Source organism: Pseudophryne corroboree, chromosome 2 (assembly GCF_028390025.1).
Source record: "Pseudophryne corroboree isolate aPseCor3 chromosome 2, aPseCor3.hap2, whole genome shotgun sequence".
In the NCBI taxonomy this organism is placed as follows: domain Eukaryota; kingdom Metazoa; phylum Chordata; class Amphibia; order Anura; family Myobatrachidae; genus Pseudophryne; species Pseudophryne corroboree.
Genome location: NC_086445.1, coordinates 916,655,230 through 916,676,742, shown reverse-complemented (window position 1 = coordinate 916,676,742; position 21,513 = coordinate 916,655,230). Strand labels below are relative to the sequence as shown.

The following is a 21,513-nucleotide window of genomic DNA, read 5'->3' as shown; positions in this document are numbered from 1 at the left end:
ATTTATTATGCTTTACAGAATACTTTTATTAATGTACAGATCTTGCATTTCTGTCTTAGAGATGAATCGCATGAAATAAGTCCATCATCCCCAGTGGGCTTGAGCAACCGAGAACAGTCTGGACAACGTAAGTGAGCATTTTAATATTCATGCAGCAATCTTTCATGACTACAATATAAAGATTTCTGTAGACTTGGGTTGCGCACCCATGGTGTGTAAATTTTTAAAGGGTTGGGTTTTTCATGCACAGAAGTGCCTTTTTTTTCTTCTGCAGTTATCACCCCATTACACATGACCTAATATGCAGCAGTGACAGACTCCTTAGTGGCATGAGCTCTTGTCCATTCTTCAGAGTAATTTCTTTCATCCATGGGGGACTCTGGAAAATGATGGGCATAGCTGGAGCTGGAGGGGTTACAATTAGTGATGAGCGGATTCGGTTTTACTCTGTTTTACTCTGTTCTCAAAACGGCATCTTATTGGCTCACGGATGTCACGTGTTTTGGATAGCCAATAAGATGCCGTTTTGAGAACCGAGTAAAATCGAATCCGCTCATCACTAGTTACAATATTATAATATAATTATTATAGACAAGTGGACGAACTGGAGCTCTCCTGATACAGTAGTGATTGTGCCTACCGCAGTAAAACTAGTATGTAGCGGCACTCCTTTAAAATCATGGTTCAACTATATTAGAACAAGTACAATACACTGCATATCCATTCAGAGCCCGGGGGGGAGGGGGGGGTGGCGACTACCTAATCAAACTGTGGTGACTACCTAATCAAACTGTGGTTCAGGACCAGAGCATTCACCACAGAGCTGGTAAATACACTCAAGGTGGCTTGTACTTGTATACCAATTAAAACAGTCCAGATCACAGAAGCCAAGCATTTTATTATCTGACTTTTCAGTCTAAGCTGTGCTAGTAGTGATATATATGTCTGCCGCAACAGTATGATAGATAGATATAGATAGATATAGATAGATATAGATAGATATAGATAGATAGATAGATAGATAGATAGATATAGATATATATATATATATATATATATATATATATATATATATATATATATAATATTTTCTCTTACATCCTAGAGGATGCTGGGGACTCCGTAAGGACCATGGGGATAGACGGGCTCCGCAGGAGACATGGGCACTTTAAGAAAGACTTTAGGTATGTGGGTGTGCACTGGTTCCTCCCTCTATGCCCCTCCTCCAGACCTCAGTTTACTACTGTGCCCAGAGGAGACTGGGTGCATTACGGGGAGCTCTCCTGAGTTTCCTGAAAGAAAGTATTTTGTTAGGGTTTTTTTTTTTCAGGGAGCCTGCTGGCAACAGACTCGCTGCATCGTGGGACTGAGGAGAGAGAAGCAGACCTACTTCTGTGAGTTTCAAGGCTCTGCTTCTTAGGCTACTGGACACCATTAGCTCCAGAGGGAGTCGGAACACAGGTCTCACCCTGGAGTTCGTCCCGGAGCCGTGCCGCCGTCCTCCTCACTGAGCCGGAAGATAGAAGCCGGGTGAGTATGAGAAGAAAGAAGACGTCAGAGGCGGCAGAAGACTTCAGATCTTCACTGAGGTAACGCACAGCAGTTAAGCTGTGCGCCATTGCTCCCACACAGCACACACAAACGGCAGTCACTGTAAGGGTGCAGGGCGCAGGGGGGGCGCCCTGGGCAGCAATATAACCTCAATTTCTGGCAAAAGATGATATATACAGCTAGGCACTGTATATATAAAGAGCCCCCGCCAGTTTTTTATATATTTTAGCGGGACAGAAGCACGCCGCTGAGGGGGTGGGGCTTCTTCCTCAGCACTCACCAGCGCCATTTTCTCCACAGCACAGCGCTGAGAGGAAGCTCCCCGGACTCTTCCCCTGCTTATCCACAGTGAAAGAGGGTTTTAAAGAGGGGGGGGGATACATAATTTGGCGCAAAAATAAAGATCACAGCGCTATCTGGGTAAACATATTGTGTTTTTTTTTCCTGGGTCATATAGCGCTGGGTGTGTGCTGGCATACTCTCTCTGTCTCTCCAAAGGGCCTTGTGGGGGAACTGTCTTCAGATGAGAGGATTCCCTGAGTGTGTGGTGTGTCGGTACGTGTGTGTCGGCATGTCTGAGGTAAAAGGCTCTCATAGGGAGGAGGTGGAGTTAATGACTGTGGTGTCTTCGTCGGCAACACAGACACCTGACTGGTTGGATATGTGGAATGTTTTAGTGCTAATGTAAATTTATTGCACTGAGTCTAGGGAATGTACAGGCGTCAAACCCTGCCTTTCCCCTATGTCACAGGGACCTCCGGGGTCTCAAAAGTGCCAACTATCCAGAATAGTAGACACTGACGCCGACACGGATTCTGACTCCAGTGTCGACTACGATGATGCAAAGTTACAGCCAGAATTGGCAATTAGTATTCAATATATGATTATTGTAATAAAAGATGTTTTGCATATCACAGAGAAACCCCCTGTCCCTGACACGAGGGTACACATGTATAGGGTAAAGAAACCTGAGGTAACCTTTCCCCCATCTCATGAACGAGTTATTGAAAAGGCTTGGGAATCTCCAGACAAGAAACTGCAGATTCCCAAAAGGATTCTTAGGGTGTATCCTTTCCCGCTAAGGACAGGATACGGTGAGAATCTTCCCCAAGGGGGGGAAAAAAGCGTGGACACGCTTATCCAAAAGAGTAAAGCTGCCATCCCAAGATATGGCTACCCTCAGGGATCCTGCTGATCGCACACAGCAGGCTACCTTAAAGTCATTTACACACATTCTAGTACCTTACTCAGACCGGCAATAGTGTCGACTGGAGTTTGTAGCGCTGTAGCGACTGAAATGGATACCCTGGATAAGGGTACCATTTTATTGACCCGGGGTCATATTAACGATGCTGTCTTATATATGAGAGATGCTCAAAGAGACATTGGCCTACTGGGTTCTAGAATCAACGCTATGTCGATTTCTGCTAGACGAGTCCTATGGACCCGGCAATGGACATGTGATGCCGACTCAAAGAGGCATATGGAGGTTTTACCTTACAAGGGTGAGGAACTGTTTGGGGAAGGTCTCTCGGACCTGGTCTCCACAGCTACAGCTGGTAAATCAAAATTTTTTTGCCCTATATTCCCTCACAGCCTAAGAAAGCACCACATTACCAGATGCAGTCCTTTCGGTCACACAGAAACAAGAAAGTACGAGGTGCGTCCTTTCTTGCCAGAGGTAAGGGCAGAGGAAAGAAGCTGCACAACACAGCTAGTTCCCAGGAACAGAAGTCCTCCCCAGCCTCTACAAAATCCACCGCATGACGCTGGGGCTATGCTAAGGAAGTCCGCCCCAGTGGGGGCACGTCTTCGAATTTTCAGCCACATCTGGGTTCACTCACAGGTGGATCCCTGGGCAATAGAAATTGTTTCTCAGGGTTACAAGCTGGAATTCGAAGAGGTGCCTCCTCGCCGGTTTTTCAAATCTGCCCCGCTGACTTCTTCCCCAGAAAGGGAGATAATGGTAAATGCAATTCACAAATTGTATCTTCAACAGGTGGTGGTCAAGGTTCCCCTACTTCAACAAGGGAGGGGATATTACTCAACCCTGTTTGTAGTCCTGAAACCGGACGGTTCGGTCAGACCCATTTTAAATTTAAAATACTTGAACCTATACTTGAAAAGGTTCAAGTTCAAGATGGAATTGCTCAGGGCGGTCATCGCCAGCCTGGAAGGGGGGGATTTTATGGTATCTCTGGACATAAAGGATGCGTACCTTCATGTTCCCATGTATCCACCTCATCAGGCGTACCTGAGATTTGCGGTACATGATTGTCATTACCAATTTCAGACGAAGCCGTTTGGGTTTTCCACGGCCCCGAGAATTTTCACCAAGGTAATGGCGGAAATGATGGTGCTCCTGCGCAAGCAGGGTATCACAATTATCCCGTACTTGGACGATCTCCTCATAAAAGCGAGATCAAGAGAGCAGTTGCTGAACAGCGTCTCACTTTCACTGAAGGTGTTACAGCAACACGGCTGGATTCTCAATATCCCGAAGTCGCAGTTGGTTCCTACGACTCGTCTGACCTTCTTGGGCATGATTCTGGATACAGACCAGAAAAGGGTTTATCTTCCGATAGAAAAAGCTCAGGAACTCATGACTCTGGTCAGGAACCTATTGAAGCCAAAACAGGTGTCAGTGCATCACTGCACTCGAGTCCTGGGAAAGATGGTGGCATCATACGAAGCCATTCCCTTCGGCAGGTTCCATGCGAGGACTTTCCAATAGGACCTACTGGACAAGTGGTCCGGGTCACATCTACAAATTCATCAGTTGATCACCCTGTCCCCCAGAGCCAGGGTATCTCTCCTGTGGTGGCTGCAGAGTGCTCACCTTCTAGAAGGCCGCAGGTTCGGCATTCAGGACTGGATCCTGGTGACCACGGACGCGAGCCTCCGAGGTTGGGGAGCAGTCACACGGGGAAGAAACTTCCAAGGTTTTTGGTCGAGTCAAGAGACTTGTCTTCACATCAACATCCTGAAACTGAGGGCCATATACAACACCCTACGTCAAGCGGAGACCTTACTTCGCGACCAACCAGTTCTGATCTTGTCAGACAACATTGCCGCAGTGGCTCATGTAAACCGCCAAGGCGGCACAAGGAGCAGAGTGGCAATGGCGGAAGACGCCAGGATTCTTCGCTGGGCGGAAAGTCATGTAAGCGCACTGTCAGCAGTGTTCATTCCGGGAGTGGACAACTGGGAAGCAGACTTCCTCAGCAGACACGACCTACATCCAGGAGAGTGGAGGCTTCATCAGGAAGTCTTCGCACAGATTGCAAGTCAGTGGGGACTGCCCCAGATAGACATGATGGCGTCCCGCCTCAACAAAAAGCTACAGAGGTATTACGCCAGATCAAAAGACCCACAGGCGGTAGTTGTAGACGCCCTAGTGACACCGTGGGTGTTCCAGTCGGTCTATGTGTTCCTCCTCTTCCTCTCATACCCAAGGTGTTGAGAATAATAAGAAAAAGAGGAGTGAGAACAATTCTCATTGTTCCAGATTGGCCACGAAGGACCTGGTATCCGGATCTGCTGGAAATGCTCACAGAAGATCCGTGGCCTCTTCCTCTACGACAGGACCTGTTGCAACAGGGGCCCTGTCTGTTCCAAGACTTACCGCGGCTGCGTTTGACGGCATGGCGGTTGAACGCAGGATCCTAGCGTGAAAAAGGCATTCCGGATGAGGTCATTCCTACGCTGATAAAGGCTAGGAAGGACGTGACTTCTAAACATTATCACCGTATATGGCGAAAATATGTTTCTTGGTGTGAGGCCAGGAAGGCTCCTACAGAAGAATTCCATCTGGGCCGTTTCCTTCACTTCCTACAGACTGGAGTGAATTTGGGCCTAAAATTAGGCTCCATTAAGGTTCAGATTTCGGCCTTATCCATTTTCTTTCAAAAAGAATTGACTTCTCTCCCAGAAGTACAGACTTTTTTATGAAGGGAGTGCTGCATATTCAGCCTCCTTTTGTACCTCCGGTTGCGCCTTGGGACCTTAACGTGGTGTTGAGTTTCCTTAAGTCGCACTGGTTTGAACCACTTCAAACGGTGGAGTTAAAATATCTCACTTGGAAGGTGGTCATGTTATTAGCCTTGGCTTCTGCTAGGCGAGTGTCGGAATTGGCGGCTTTGTCTCATAAAAGCCCCTATCTGGTTTTCCATATGGATAGAGCGGAATTGCGGACCCGTACTCAATTCTTGCCTAAGGTGGTGTCATCTATTCATATGAACCAACCTATTGTGGTGCCTGTGATTCCGAGTCCCTTGATGTAGTCAGGGCTTTGAAAATTTACGTGGCCAGAACGGCTAGTGTCAGAAAAACAGAAGCACTGTTTGTCCTATATGCAGCCAACAGGGTTGGCGCACCTGCTTCAAAGCAGACTATTGCTCGCTGGATCTGTAACACGATTCAGCAGGCGCATTCTACGGCTGGATTGCCATTACCGAAATCGGTTAAGGCCCATTCCACTAGGAAGGTGGGCTCGTCTTGGGCGGCTGCCCGAGGGGTCTCGGTACTACAACTATGCCGAGCTGCTACTTGGTCGGGTTCAAACACCTTTGCATAGTTCTATAAGTTTGATACCCTGGCTGAGGAGGACCTCCTGTTTGCTCAATCGGTGCTGCAGAGTCATCCACACTCTCCCGCCCCTTTGGGAGCTTTGGTATAATACCCATGGTCCTTACGGAGTCCCCAGCATCCTCTAGGACGTAAGAGAAAATAAGATTTCTCTATCGTCCTAAGTGGATGCTGGGGTTCCTGAAAGGACCATGGGGAATAGCGGCTCCGCAGGAGACAGGGCACAAAAGTAAAGCTTTTACAGGTCAGGTGGTGTGTACTGGCTCCTCCCCCTATGACCCTCCTCCAGACTCCAGTTAGATTTTTGTGCCCGGCCGAGAAGGGTGCAATTCTAGGTGGCTCTCATAAAGAGCTGCTTAGAGAGTTTAGCTTAGGTTTTTTATTTTACAGTGATTCCTGCTGGCAACAGGATCACTGCAACGAGGGACAGAGGGGAGAAGAAGTGAACTCACCTGCGTGCAGGATGGATTGGCTTCTTGGCTACTGGACATGAAGCTCCAGAGGGACGATCACAGGTACAGCCTGGATGGTCACCGGAGCCACGCCGCCGGCCCCCTCACAGATGCTGAAGCAAGAAGAGGTCCAGAATCGGCGGCTGAAGACTCCTGCAGTCTTCTTAAGGTAGCGCACAGCACTGCAGCTGTGCGCCATTTTCCTCTCAGCACACTTCACACGGCAGTCACTGAGGGTGCAGGGCGCTGGGGGGGGGGCGCCCTGGGAGGCAAATGAAAACCTTTAAAAAGGCTAAAAATACCTCACATATAGCCCCAGAGGCTATATGGAGATATTTACCCCTGCCTAAATGTACTAAATAGCGGGAGACGAGCCCGCCGAAAAAGGGGCGGGGCCTATCTCCTCAGCACACGGCGCCATTTTCTGTCACAGCTCCGCTGGTCAGGAAGGCTCCCAGGTCTCTCCCCTGCACTGCACTACAGAAACAGGGTATAACAGAGAGGGGGGGCAAAATAAATGGCAATATATTAATATAAAAGCAGCTATAAGGGAGCACTTAATCATAAGGCTATCCCTGTCATATATAGCGCTTTTTGGTGTGTGCTGGCAGACTCTCCCTCTGTCTCCCCAAAGGGCTAGTGGGTCCTGTCTTCGTATAGAGCATTCCCTGTGTGTCTGCTGTGTGTCGGTACGTGTGTGTCGACATGTATGAGGACGTTATTGGTGTGGAGGCGGAGCAATTGCCAAATATGAGGATGTCACCTCCTAGGGGGTCGACACCAGAATGGATGCCTTTATTTGTGGAATTACGGGATAGCGTCAACTCGCTTAAGCAGTCGTTTGCCGACATGAGGCGGCCGGACACTCAATTAGTGCCTGTCCAGGCGCCTCGAACACCGTCAGGGGCTGTAAAACGCCCCTTGCCTCAGTCGGTCGACACAGACCCAGACACAGGCACTGATTCCGGTGGTGAAGGTGACGAATCAACCGTATTTTCCAGTAGGGCCACACGTTATATGATTTTGGCAATAAAGGAGATGTTACATTTAGCTGATACTACAGGTACCACTAAACAGGGTATTATGTGGGGTGTGAAAAAACTACCAGTAGTTTTTACCGAATCAGAAGAATTAAATGACGTGTGTGATGAAGCGTGGGGTGCCCCGATAAAAAACTGCTAATTTCAAAGAAGTTATTGGCTTTATACCCTTTCCCGCCAGAGGTTAGGGAGCGCTGGGAAACACCTCCTAGGGTGGACAAAGCGCTAACACGCTTATCAAAACAAGTGGCGTTACCCTCTCCTGAGACGGCCGCACTTAAAGATCCATCAGATAGGAGGATGGAAAATATCCAAAAAGGTATATACACACATGCAGGTGTTATACTACGACCAGCTATTGCGACTGCCTGGATGTGCAGTGCTGGGGTAGTTTGGTCAGAGTCCCTGATCGAAAATATTGATACCCTGGACAGGGACAATATTTTACTGTCGTTAGAACAAATAAAGGATGCATTTCTTTATATGCGTGATGCACAGAGAGATATCTGCACACTGGCATCACGGGTAAGTGCTATGTCCATTTCGGCCAGAAGAGCTTTATGGACACGACAGTGGACAGGCGATGCGTAGAGGAGTTATTTGGGGTCGGTCTATCGGATTTGGTGGCCACGGCTACGGCCGGGAAATCCACCTTTCTACCTCAAGTCACTCCCCAACAGAAAAAGGCACCGACCTTTCAACCGCAGCCCTTTCGTTCCTTTAAAAATAAGAGAGCAAAGGGCTATTCATATCTGCCACGAGGCAGAGGACGAGGGAAGAGACAGCAACAGGCAGCTCCTTCCCAGGAACAGAAGCCCTCCCCGGCTTCTACAAAAGCCTCAGCATGACGCTGGGGCTTCGCAAGCGGACTCGGGGGCGGTAGGCGGTCGTCTCAAGAATTACAGCGCGCAGTGGGCTCACTCGCAGGTAAATCCCTGGATCCTGCAGATAATATCTCAGGGGTACAGGTTGAAATTAGAGACAGAGCCACCTCGCCGTTTCCTGAAGTCTGCTTTACCAACGTCCCCCTCAGAAAGGGAGACGGTTTTGGAAGCCATTCACAAGCTGTATTCTCAGCAGGTGATAGTCAAGGTACCTCTTCTACAACAAGGGAAGGGGTATTATTCCACTCTTTTTGTGGTACCGAAGCCGGATGGCTCGGTAAGGCCTATTCTAAATCTGAAGTCCTTGAACCTGTACATAAAGAAGTTCAAGTTCAAGATGGAGTCACTCAGAGCAGTGATAGCGAACCTGGAAGAAGGGGACTTTATGGTATCCTTGGACATCAAGGATGCGTATCTCCACGTTCCAATTACCCCTCACACCAGGGGTACCTCAGGTTCGTTGTACAAAACTGTCACTATCAGTTTCAGACGCTGCCGTTTGGTTTGTCCACGGCACCTCGGGTCTTTACAAAGGTAATGGCCGAGATAATATTTCTTCTTCGAAGAAAAGGCGTATTAATTATCCCATACTTGGACGATCTCCTAATAAGGGCAAGGTCCAGAGAACAGCTAGAGATGGGTTTAGCACTATCTCAAGAGGTGCTAAAGCAGCACGGATGGATTCTGAATATTCCAAAATCCCAATTAATGCCGACAACTCGTCTGCTGTTCCTGGGGATGATTCTGGACACAGTTCAGAAAAAGGTTTTTCTTCCCGAAGAAAAAGCCAAGGAGTTATCTGACCTGGTCAGGAACCTCCTAAAACCAGGAAAGGTGTCTGTACATCAATGCACAAGAGTCCTGGGAAAAAATGGTAGCTTCTTACGAAGCAATCCCTTTCGGCAGATTCCATGCAAAGGGATCTGTTGGACAAATGGTCAGGGTCGCATCTTCAGATGCACCTGCGGATAACCCTGTCGCCGAGGACAAGGGTATCCCTTCTGTGGTGGTTGCAGGAGGCTCATCTATTGGAGGGCCGCAGATTCGGCATGCAGGATTGGATCCTGGTGACCACGGATGCCAGCCTGAGAGGCTGGGGGAGCAGTCACACAGGGAAGAAATTTCCAGGGAGTGTGGTCGAGCCTGAAAAAGTCTCTTCACATAAGCATTCTGGAACTAAGAGCAATCTACAATGCTCTAAGCCAGGCGGAACCTCTGCTTCAAGGAAGACCGGTGTTGATCCAGTCGGACAACATCACGGCAGTCGCCCATGTAAACGGACAGGGCGGCACAAGAAGCAGGAGGGCAATGGCAGAAGCTGCCAGGATCCTTCGCTGGGCGGAGGATCACGTGATAGCACTGTCAGCAGTATTCATCCCGGGCGTGGACAACTGGGAAGCAGACTTCCTCAGCAGACACGACCTTCACCCGGGAGAGTGGGGACTTCATCCAGAAGTTTTCCACATGCTATTAAACCGTTGGGTAAAACCAATGGTGGACATGATGGCGTCTCGCCTCAACAAAACACTGGACAGGTATTGCGCCAGGTCAAGAGATCCGCAGGCAATAGCTGTGGACGCGCTGGTAACACCTTGGGTGTACCAGTCGGTATATGTGTTTCCTCCTCTGCCTCTCATACCAAAGGTATTGAGGATTATACGGCAAAGAGGAGTAAGACTAGTGGCTCCGGATTGGCCAAGAAGGACTTGGTACCCGGAACTTCAAGAGATGGTCACGGACGATCCGTGGCCTCTACTTCTGAGAAGGGACCTGCTTCAGCAGGGTCCTTGTCTTTTTCAAGACTTACCGCGGCTGCGTTTGACGGCATGGCGTTTGAATGCCAGATCCTAAAAGGAAAAGGCATTCCAGAAGAAGTCATTCCTACCTTGATAAAGGCAAGGAAGGAAGTCACCGCGAAGCATTATCGCCGTATTTGGCGAAAATAGGTTGCGTGGTGCGAGCAGCGGAGTGCTCCGATGGAGGAATTTCAACTGGGTCGTTTTCCTACATTTCCTGCAATCAGGATTGTCTATGGGTCTCAAATTGGGATCTATTAAGGTTCAAATTTCGGCCCTATCAATATTCTTCCAAAAAGAATTGGCCTCAGTCCCTGAGGTCCAGATTTTTATCAAAGGAGTACTGCATATACAGCCTCCTGTGGTGCCTAAGGTGGCACCGTGGGATCTAAATGTAGTTTTAGATTTCCTCAAATCCAATTGGTTTGAACCACTAAAGAATGTGGATTTGAAATATCTCACATGGAAAGTGACTGTTACTGGCCCTGGCTTCGGCCGGGAGAGTATCTGAACTGGCGGCTTTGTTTTATAAAAGCCCTTATTTAATTTTCCATTCGACATAGGGCAGAGCTGCGGACGCGTCCGCATTTTCTCCCTAAGGTGGTATCAGCGTTTCACCTGAACCAGCCTATTGTAGTGCCTGCGGCTACAGACGACTTGAAGGACTCCAAGTTGTTGGACGTTGTCAGAGCCTTAAAAATATACATTTAAAGGACGGCTGGAGTCAGAAAATCTGACTCGCTGTTTATACTGTATGCACCCAACAAGTTGGGTGCACCTGCTTCTAAGCAGTCGATTGCTCGTTGGATTTGTAACAAAATTCAACTTGTACATTCTGTGGCAGGCCTGCCACAGCCTAAATCTGTTAAGGCCCATTCCGCAAGGAAGGTGGGCTCATCTTGGGCGGCTGCCCGAGGGGTCTCGGCATTACAACTCTGCCGAGCAGCTACGTGGTCAGGGGAGAACACGTTTGTAAATTTTTACAAATTTGATACCCTGGCAAAGGAGGACCTGGAGTTCTCTCATTCGGTGCTGCAGAGTCATCCGCACTCTCCCGCCCGTTTGGGAGCTTTGGTATAATCCCCATGGTCCTTTCAGGAACCCCAGCATCCACTTAGGACGATAGAGAAAATAAGAATTTACTTACCGATAATTCTATTTCTCGGAGTCCGTAGTGGATGCTGGGCGCCCATCCCAAGTGCGGATTATCTGCAATACTTGTACATAGTTATTGTTAACTAATTCGGGTTATTGTTTAGGAAGCCATCTTTCAGAGGCTCCTCTGTTATCATACTGTTAACTGGGTTTAGATCACAAGTTGTACGGTGTGATTGGTGTGGCTGGTATGAGTCTTACCCGGGATTCAAAATCCTCCCTTATTGTGTACGCTCGTCCGGGCACAGTACCTAACTGGAGTCTGGAGGAGGGTCATAGGGGGAGGAGCCAGTACACACCACCTGACCTGTAAAAGCTTTACTTTTGTGCCCTGTCTCCTGCGGAGCCGCTATTCCCCATGGTCCTTTCAGGAACCCCAGCATCCACTACGGACTCCGAGAAATAGAATTATCGGTAAGTAAATTCTTATTTTTAAACCTACCAGTAAATCTTTTTTTCGTAGTCCGTAGAGGATGCTGGGCGCCCGTCCCAAGTGCGGACTACTTCTGCAAGACTTGTATATAGTTTTGCTTACATAAGGGTTATGTTATAGTTTCATCGGTCTTGGACTGATGCTACGTTGTTTTCATACTGTTAACTGGTTAGTATATCACAAGTTATACGGTGTGGCTGGTATGAATCTTGCCCTTGGATTAATAAAAATCCTTTCCTCGTACTGTCCGTCTCCTCTGGGCACAGTTTCTCTAACTGAGGTCTGGAGGAGGGGCATAGAGGGAGGAGCCAGTGCACACCCATACCTAAAGTCTTTCTTAAAGTGCCCATGTCTCCTGCGGAGCCCGTCTATCCCCATGGTCCTTACGGAGTCCCCAGCATCCTCTACGGACTACGAGAAAAAGATTTACCGGTAGGTTTAAAATCTTATTTTTAGATTTTAATGTGATGAAGATAAATGTTTAATTATATAAAATTAATTAGAATTAAATTACAATTTTTGGGGGAAATTCATATCGGCGTATCAAGCGCTGTTCTTCTATTTGTATATGTGGACCCCATGATCACACTGTGTTAAGCTGGAAGTGAGTTTGGCTTGAACTGAATAGTGCTCTGTGCAAAGCTGAATGCAGCAGGTGTGAAGAATTAGGCTAAATGCAGCAGAGCTAATTGAGTCAGGCTGGAATGATCAATGCTTTGCAGGAGAATGGAAACAGTGGATGTTCAGGAGTCGGGCTGGAACTGACAAGAACTCTGTGTCACAGGAGTAGTCTGAAACCAGATGATCTTAATTGTAGAAGGTATGCACTCAGGAGCTGGTGATATGCTGAGGAAAGCAAGCAGTGAGCACGGACAACCTGCTGCAATCACTGGATGCACACATCTGTTAGAGACTGCAAGTGTAAACACTGGAAAAGCTCACTAATACTACTTTCACATTGCAATGCCGGGTACCACCTTGGAATTGGAGACTGGTCCTTCCCGAGTGGAACTCTGCATTGGACCCTACACACCGCCATCCCGACACGGCAATATGCTGGGTCGTGTTGCTGTCCGGGGACGGAGGTGACACTAGGAGAGGACATCCCCGCACCGCCTCTCCCTATGCAGTGAACAGCCCGGCAACCTGTTCACACTGCACCTGACCCAGTATTTAACCCGGGAATAACCCTACTTTATTCCCAGGTTTAATTACCGGGTCAGGCGACCGGGAAATTCGTCCATGGCCCCTTTCACACCACACAGCGACCTGTGTCAACCTGGTAATATACCAGGTCAATACCGGGTTATTTTTGCATTGTGAAAGGGGTATAAGACACACGTACTAGCTGAGGTCTTTAGTTCCACAACTTCAGAAGCAGATTCAGGTGACAGGAATGCTGTATAGACCGCTAAGTCACAGAGGTCTGGAGCCAGGATACGTAGCTCTAGTAAGCAAAATTGTTCAAGGCAATTTGCAGCGGACCTTATGTCTCGCCTTACTGCGCTGTGACTGGTGGATAGAATTACCTGACCCAGTCAGAGCTCTAGTTGATGGATAAGTCATCAGATGATCCCTGTCAACATTGCGGCACCCAGTGTCCAGGAAGGTGGGAAAACAATGGGGTACACTGAGAACCGCAACAGATCCAGGGAGATGGACAGCCAGCTTGAACACCTGACCTCTTCTGAGTAGCACACCAGCGCGCAGGTAAGATGCTCTGTACAAGATAGATTCCTGACTCTCATCCTTCAGTAGCATTTCCTGACCGTTCAGGTCTTCCAGATGCATGGTTGGCTCATCAGTTGGTGCAAATTCAGCTTGTCCCCATATCAAAGGATGCTTCACCTGGGGTATCTGCTGGATACCTGGTCCCAGTGTGGTTTTTCTCCCCACGGACACAATTTTGGCCTTACAGAAGATAGTAGTACAATACCACCTGCATGGAAGTGCTGGGCAAGTTCTTGTCATTGTAGAATATTCTCAGTTTTACTCCAAGCCTCTCCAGATTGTAATCCTTTCTAGATGGGGTCTAACCTTGTCCAGTGGTGTCAACTTGTTTCACTGTCCCAGTAAGTGCACCGCTCTCTGCTATGGTATCTTTGGTCCTCCCGCTTGGACAAAGGAGGTGATTTCTCAGGTCAAGCTTATTTCTTCTCTGTATGTGGTCTGGTCATCTTTTGTTGACAAGACCAATGGTTTCCACCATTTGGTTTTACTTTGTGCTTTATGGCATTCAGAAGAGGGGCTGGCCTGCTACCAAGCAGACACTGGCATACTGGCATAGGCCTTTCTATAATGGGTGCAATGTGTGTGGTGCACAAAGGCCCCTGAGTCCAGGAGGGGCCCACACCACACACTACCCATTTTTAATACTTGCCTACCTTTCCGGAGTCCAGCGTCGGGTGCTGCAGTAGCGTCGAAAATGGCTGCCGCACATGTGTAGTAGTGATTTTGGTCTCCGGAACATGGCGGGCGCCATGTTTCCTGAGACCTGTGCATGCACACTAGTCTCCGGCACAATGCCGGAGTCTACTGCGACGTACAGAGGGTGGTGGGGGGGGGGCATCTGGGGGTGCACATGGGCCCCCTCTGTTAAAATGCCCCCTGCATACTGGACGGAAATCTGTCATCCAATAGGCAAATGCTTTGGCCAACCAATTATGGACATTATGAGGTTCCTCACAAGCAGACACGGGGGTGCTTCCTGGGTGGCCCAGCAGAGCAACTGTGCAAAGTGGCTACGCGGTCCTCCACACATAATATGAAATTCTACTGTTTTTACGTTTCCTCCAGAGATTCTAACTTTGGGTGAAGGGTACTGCACACACAGCACAGGAGTGGTCATGCTTAGGGACATCTTCCAGTGGACCCCGTGGATGAAAGAGCGTATTGGATTTTGGTTTTTCTCTATCGTCCTAAGTGGATGCTGGGGTTCCTGAAAGGACCATGGGGAATAGCGGCTCCGCAGGAGACAGGGCACAAAAGTAAAGCTTTTACAGGTCAGGTGGTGTGTACTGGCTCCTCCCCCCATGACCCTCCTCCAGACTCCAGTTAGATTTTTGTGCCCGGCCGAGAAGGGTGCAATTCTAGGTGGCTCTCATAAAGAGCTGCTTAGAGAGTTTAGCTTAGGTTTTTTATTTTACAGTGATTCCTGCTGGCAACAGGATCACTGCAACGAGGGACAGAGGGGAGAAGAAGTGAACTCACCTGCGTGCAGGATGGATTGGCTTCTTGGCTACTGGACATGAAGCTCCAGAGGGACGATCACAGGTACAGCCTGGATGGTCACCGGAGCCACGCCGCCGGCCCCCTCACAGATGCTGAAGCAAGAAGAGGTCCAGAATCGGCGGCTGAAGACTCCTGCAGTCTTCTTAAGGTAGCGCACAGCACTGCAGCTGTGCGCCATTTTCCTCTCAGCACACTTCACACGGCAGTCACTGAGGGTGCAGGGCGCTGGGAGGGGGGCGCCCTGGGAGGCAAATGAAAACCTTTAAAAAGGCTAAAAATACCTCACATATAGCCCCAGAGGCTATATGGAGATATTTACCCCTGCCTAAATGTACTAAATAGCGGGAGACGAGCCAGCCGAAAAAGGGGCGGGGCCTATCTCCTCAGCACACGGCGCCATTTTCTGTCACAGCTCCGCTGGTCAGGAAGGCTCCCAGGTCTCTCCCCTGCACTGCACTACAGAAACAGGGTATAACAGAGAGGGGGGGCAAAATAAATGGCAATATATATTAATATAAAAGCAGCTATAAGGGAGCACTTAATCATAAGGCTATCCCTGTCATATATAGCGCTTTTTGGTGTGTGCTGGCAGACTCTCCCTCTGTCTCCCCAAAGGGCTAGTGGGTCCTGTCTTCGTATAGAGCATTCCCTGTGTGTCTGCTGTGTGTCGGTACGTGTGTGTCGACATGTATGAGGACGTTATTGGTGTGGAGGCGGAGCAATTGCCAAATATGAGGATGTCACCTCCTAGGGGGTCGACACCAGAATGGATGCCTTTATTTGTGGAATTACGGGATAGCGTCAACTCGCTTAAGCAGTCGTTTGCCGACATGAGGCGGCCGGACACTCAATTAGTGCCTGTCCAGGCGCCTCAAACACCGTCAGGGGCTGTAAAACGCCCCTTGCCTCAGTCGGTCGACACAGACCCAGACACAGGCACTGATTCCGGTGGTGAAGGTGACGAATCAACCGTATTTTCCAGTAGGGCCACACGTTATATGATTTTGGCAATAAAGGAGATGTTACATTTAGCTGATACTACAGGTACCACTAAACAGGGTATTATGTGGGGTGTGAAAAAACTACCAGTAGTTTTTACCGAATCAGAAGAATTAAATGACGTGTGTGATGAAGCGTGGGGTGCCCCGATAAAAAACTGCTAATTTCAAAGAAGTTATTGGCTTTATACCCTTTCCCGCCAGAGGTTAGGGAGCGCTGGGAAACACCTCCTAGGGTGGACAAAGCGCTAACACGCTTATCAAAACAAGTGGCGTTACCCTCTCCTGAGACGGCCGCACTTAAAGATCCATCAGATAGGAGGATGGAAAATATCCAAAAAGGTATATACACACATGCAGGTGTTATACTACGACCAGCTATTGCGACTGCCTGGATGTGCAGTGCTGGGGTAGTTTGGTCAGAGTCCCTGATTGAAAATATTGATACCCTGGACAGGGACAATATTTTACTGTCGTTAGAACAAATAAAGGATGCATTTCTTTATATGCGTGATGCACAGGGAGATATCTGCACACTGGCATCACGGGTAAGTGCTATGTCCATTTCGGCCAGAAGAGCTTTATGGACACGACAGTGGACAGGCGATGCGTAGAGGAGTTATTTGGGGTCGGTCTATCGGATTTGGTGGCCACGGCTACGGCCGGGAAATCCACCTTTCTACCTCAAGTCACTCCCCAACAGAAAAAGGCACCGACCTTTCAACCGCAGCCCTTTCGTTCCTTTAAAAATAAGAGAGCAAAGGGCTATTCATATCTGCCACGAGGCAGAGGACGAGGGAAGAGACAGCAACAGGCAGCTCCTTCCCAGGAACAGAAGCCCTCCCCGGCTTCTACAAAAGCCTCAGCATGACGCTGGGGCTTCGCAAGCGGACTCGGGGGCGGTAGGCGGTCGTCTCAAGAATTACAGCGCGCAGTGGGCTCACTCGCAGGTAAATCCCTGGATCCTGCAGATAATATCTCAGGGGTACAGGTTGAAATTAGAGACAGAGCCACCTCGCCGTTTCCTGAAGTCTGCTTTACCAACGTCCCCCTCAGAAAGGGAGACGGTTTTGGAAGCCATTCACAAGCTGTATTCTCAGCAGGTGATAGTCAAGGTACCTCTTCTACAACAAGGGAAGGGGTATTATTCCACTCTTTTTGTGGTACCGAAGCCGGATGGCTCGGTAAGGCCTATTCTAAATCTGAAGTCCTTGAACCTGTACATAAAGAAGTTCAAGTTCAAGATGGAGTCACTCAGAGCAGTGATAGCGAACCTGGAAGAAGGGGACTTTATGGTATCCTTGGACATCAAGGATGCGTATCTCCACGTTCCAATTACCCCTCACACCAGGGGTACCTCAGGTTCGTTGTACAAAACTGTCACTATCGGTTTCAGACGCTGCCGTTTGGTTTGTCCACGGCACCTCGGGGCTTTACAAAGGTAATGGCCGAGATAATATTTCTTCTTCGAAGAAAAGGCGTATTAATTATCCCATACTTGGACGATCTCCTAATAAGGGCAAGGTCCAGAGAACAGCTAGAGATGGGTTTAGCACTATCTCAAGAGGTGCTAAAGCAGCACGGATGGATTCTGAATATTCCAAAATCCCAATTAATGCCGACAACTCGTCTGCTGTTCCTGGGGATGATTCTGGACACAGTTCAGAAAAAGGTTTTTCTTCCCGAAGAAAAAGCCAAGGAGTTATCTGACCTGGTCAGGAACCTCCTAAAACCAGGAAAGGTGTCTGTACATCAATGCACAAGAGTCCTGGGAAAAAATGGTAGCTTCTTACGAAGCAATCCCTTTCGGCAGATTCCATGCAAAGGGATCTGTTGGACAAATGGTCAGGGTCGCATCTTCAGATGCACCTGCGGATAACCCTGTCGCCGAGGACAAGGGTATCCCTTCTGTGGTGGTTGCAGGAGGCTCATCTATTGGAGGGCCGCAGATTCGGCATGCAGGATTGGATCCTGGTGTCCACGGATGCCAGCCTGAGAGGCTGGGGAGCAGTCACACAGGGAAGAAATTTCCAGGGAGTGTGGTCGAGCCTGAAAAAGTCTCTTCACATAAGCATTCTGGAACTAAGAGCAATCTACAATGCTCTAAGCCAGGCGGAACCTCTGCTTCAAGGAAGACCGGTGTTGATCCAGTCGGACAACATCACGGCAGTCGCCCATGTAAACAGACAGGGCGGCACAAGAAGCAGGAGGGCAATGGCAGAAGCTGCCAGGATCCTTCGCTGGGCGGAGAATCACGTGATAGCACTGTCAGCAGTATTCATCCCGGGCGTGGACAACTGGGAAGCAGACTTCCTCAGCAGACACGACCTTCACCCGGGAGAGTGGGGACTTCATCCAGAAGTTTTCCACATGCTATTAAACCGTTGGGTAAAACCAATGGTGGACATGATGGCGTCTCGCCTCAACAAAACACTGGACAGATATTGCGCCAGGTCAAGAGATCCGCAGGCAATAGCTGTGGACGCGCTGGTAACACCTTGGGTGTACCAGTCGGTATATGTGTTTCCTCCTCTGCCTCTCATACCAAAGGTATTGAGGATTATACGGCAAAGAGGAGTAAGACTAGTGGCTCCGGATTGGCCAAGAAGGACTTGGTACCCGGAACTTCAAGAGATGGTCACGGACGATCCGTGGCCTCTACTTCTGAGAAGGGACCTGCTTCAGCAGGGTCCTTGTCTTTTTCAAGACTTACCGCGGCTGCGTTTGACGGCATGGCGTTTGAATGCCAGATCCTAAAAGGAAAAGGCATTCCGGAAGAAGTCATTCCTACCTTGATAAAGGCAAGGAAGGAAGTCACCGCGAAGCATTATCGCCGTATTTGGCGAAAATATGTTGCGTGGTGCGAGCAGCGGAGTGCTCCGATGGAGGAATTTCAACTGGGTCGTTTTCCTACATTTCCTGCAATCAGGATTGTCTATGGGTCTCAAATTGGGATCTATTAAGGTTCAAATTTCGGCCATATCAATATTCTTCCAAAAAGAATTGGCCTCAGTCCCTGAGGTCCAGATTTTTATCAAAGGAGTACTGCATATACAGCCTCCTGTGGTGCCTAAGGTGGCACCGTGGGATCTAAATGTAGTTTTAGATTTCCTCAAATCCAATTGGTTTGAACCACTAAAGAATGTGGATTTGAAATATCTCACATGGAAAGTGACTATGTTACTGGCCCTGGCTTCGGCCGGGAGAGTATCTGAACTGGCGGCTTTGTTTTATAAAAGCCCTTATTTAATTTTCCATTCGACATAGGGCAGAGCGGCGGACGCGTCCGCATTTTCTCCCTAAGGTGGTATCAGCGTTTCACCTGAACCAGCCTATTGTAGTGCCTGCGGCTACAGACGACTTGAAGGACTCCAAGTTGTTGGACGTTGTCAGAGCCTTAAAAATATACATTTAAAGGACGGCTGGAGTCAGAAAATCTGACTCGCTGTTTATACTGTATGCACCCAACAAGTTGGGTGCACCTGCTTCTAAGCAGTCGATTGCTCGTTGGATTTGTAACAAAATTCAACTTGTACATTCTGTGGCAGGCCTGCCACAGCCTAAATCTGTTAAGGCCCATTCCGCAAGGAAGGTGGGCTCATCTTGGGCGCCTGCCCGAGGGGTCTCGGCATTACAACTCTGCCGAGCAGCTACGTGGTCAGGGGAGAACACGTTTGTAAATTTTTACAAATTTGATACCCTGGCAAAGGAGGACCTGGAGTTCTCTCATTCGGTGCTGCAGAGTCATCCGCACTCTCCCGCCCGTTTGGGAGCTTTGGTATAATCCCCATGGTCCTTTCAGGAACCCCAGCATCCACTTAGGACGATAGAGAAAATAAGAATTTACTTACCGATAATTCTATTTCTCGGAGTCCGTAGTGGATGCTGGGCGCCCATCCCAAGTGCGGATTATCTGCAATACTTGTACATAGTTATTGTTAACTAATTCGGGTTATTGTTTAGGAAGCCATCTTTCAGAGGCTCCTCTGTTATCATACTGTTAACTGGGTTTAGATCACAAGTTGTACGGTGTGATTGGTGTGGCTGGTATGAGTCTTACCCGGGATTCAAAATCCTCCCTTATTGTGTACGCTCGTCCGGGCACAGTACCTAACTGGAGTCTGGAGGAGGGTCATGGGGGGAGGAGCCAGTACACACCACCTGACCTGTAAAAGCTTTACTTTTGTGCCCTGTCTCCTGCGGAGCCGCTATTCCCCATGGTCCTTTCAGGAACCCCAGCATCCACTACGGACTCCGAGAAATAGAATTATCGGTAAGTAAATTCTTATTTTCTCTGATAAATCCTTCTGATTCCACGGGTTGTTTTTCCTGGTTGTGGTGGTCAAGGCACATGAATTTCTCCTTGTGTGCATGGCCTTTTTCTTCCTCCTACTCCACCTGTCCTTGAGCTTTGTTAGTGTTAATAGATGGCTACTGGGGATGGGGTATAGGTGAGGAGCCTGTGCTGCATTGAAGGTTAACCTTTTGGTGCCCAGGCTCTTCCAGCTTCACCTATATCCATCGTTTCTCCGGCAGGGTCCACAGGTTATCCCTCATTGGGATATGAGGTAGCGACAGTGGATTGGCACCAAACGATCAAAGCTTTCGGCCTGCCAGCATGCAACGGGCCCGTCCCTATATCCCCGCCTCCTGGCTCAGGCAAATCAGTTTTTTGTTTGGTGCGGCAGGAGCCGGACTATGGTCAATAGTGCTGCTGGTTTTTAGCAGCCATAAGCATTTCTCATACATCCTAGAGGATGCTGGGGACACCATAAGAACCATGGGGTATGGATGGAATCCGCAGGAGACAGTCACTTTAAGACTTTGAAAGGGTGTGAACTGGCTCCTCCCTCTATGCCCCGCCTCCAGACTCCAGTTTTAGAATTGTGCCCAGGCAGACTGGATGCACTTTGAGGAGCTCTACTGAGTTTCTCTGAAAAGACTTTGTTGCCAGCAGCCTCCCTGAAAATAAAAAACCTAACAGTCTCCCTGCATCGTGGGACTTAGGGGAGAGAAGTCAGACCTACTTCCAGTGAGTTTAAAGGCTCTGCTTCATGGCTACAGGACACCATTAGCTCCTGAGGGTTTGGAACACTAGGTACGCCTAGGGGTTCATTCCCAGAGCCCGCCGTCACCCCCCTTACAGAGCCAGAAGACAGGTGAATAGAAGAAGATAGAAGACTTCAGTGACTGCTTCTGAGGTACCGCGCGCCATGCTCCCACACACAGCGGCACTACAGGGGGCGGGCGCCCTGGGCAGCATAAAACGCCTCATATGAGACTGGCAAAGTGTGATATGAGTGCCTAGGCACTAAATCCTTACCCCCGCCAGTGTTATTTTAAAAAATAGCGGGGCTGAAGCGCGCCATTAAGGGGGCGGGGCTTA

General features: G+C 48.9%; 1 protein-coding gene across 1 annotated transcript in view; it reads left to right on the top strand.

Moving 5' to 3' along the window:
* The window catches only part of LOC135050030 (nuclear envelope pore membrane protein POM 121-like), a 212,763-nt gene that overhangs the window by 119,763 nt on the left and 71,487 nt on the right, over positions 1-21,513 (top strand). The window contains exon 10 of the mRNA XM_063956129.1: positions 60-127. Within this exon, the coding sequence (XP_063812199.1) occupies positions 60-127 (68 nt within the window). The remainder of the gene's footprint in view (positions 1-59; positions 128-21,513) is intronic.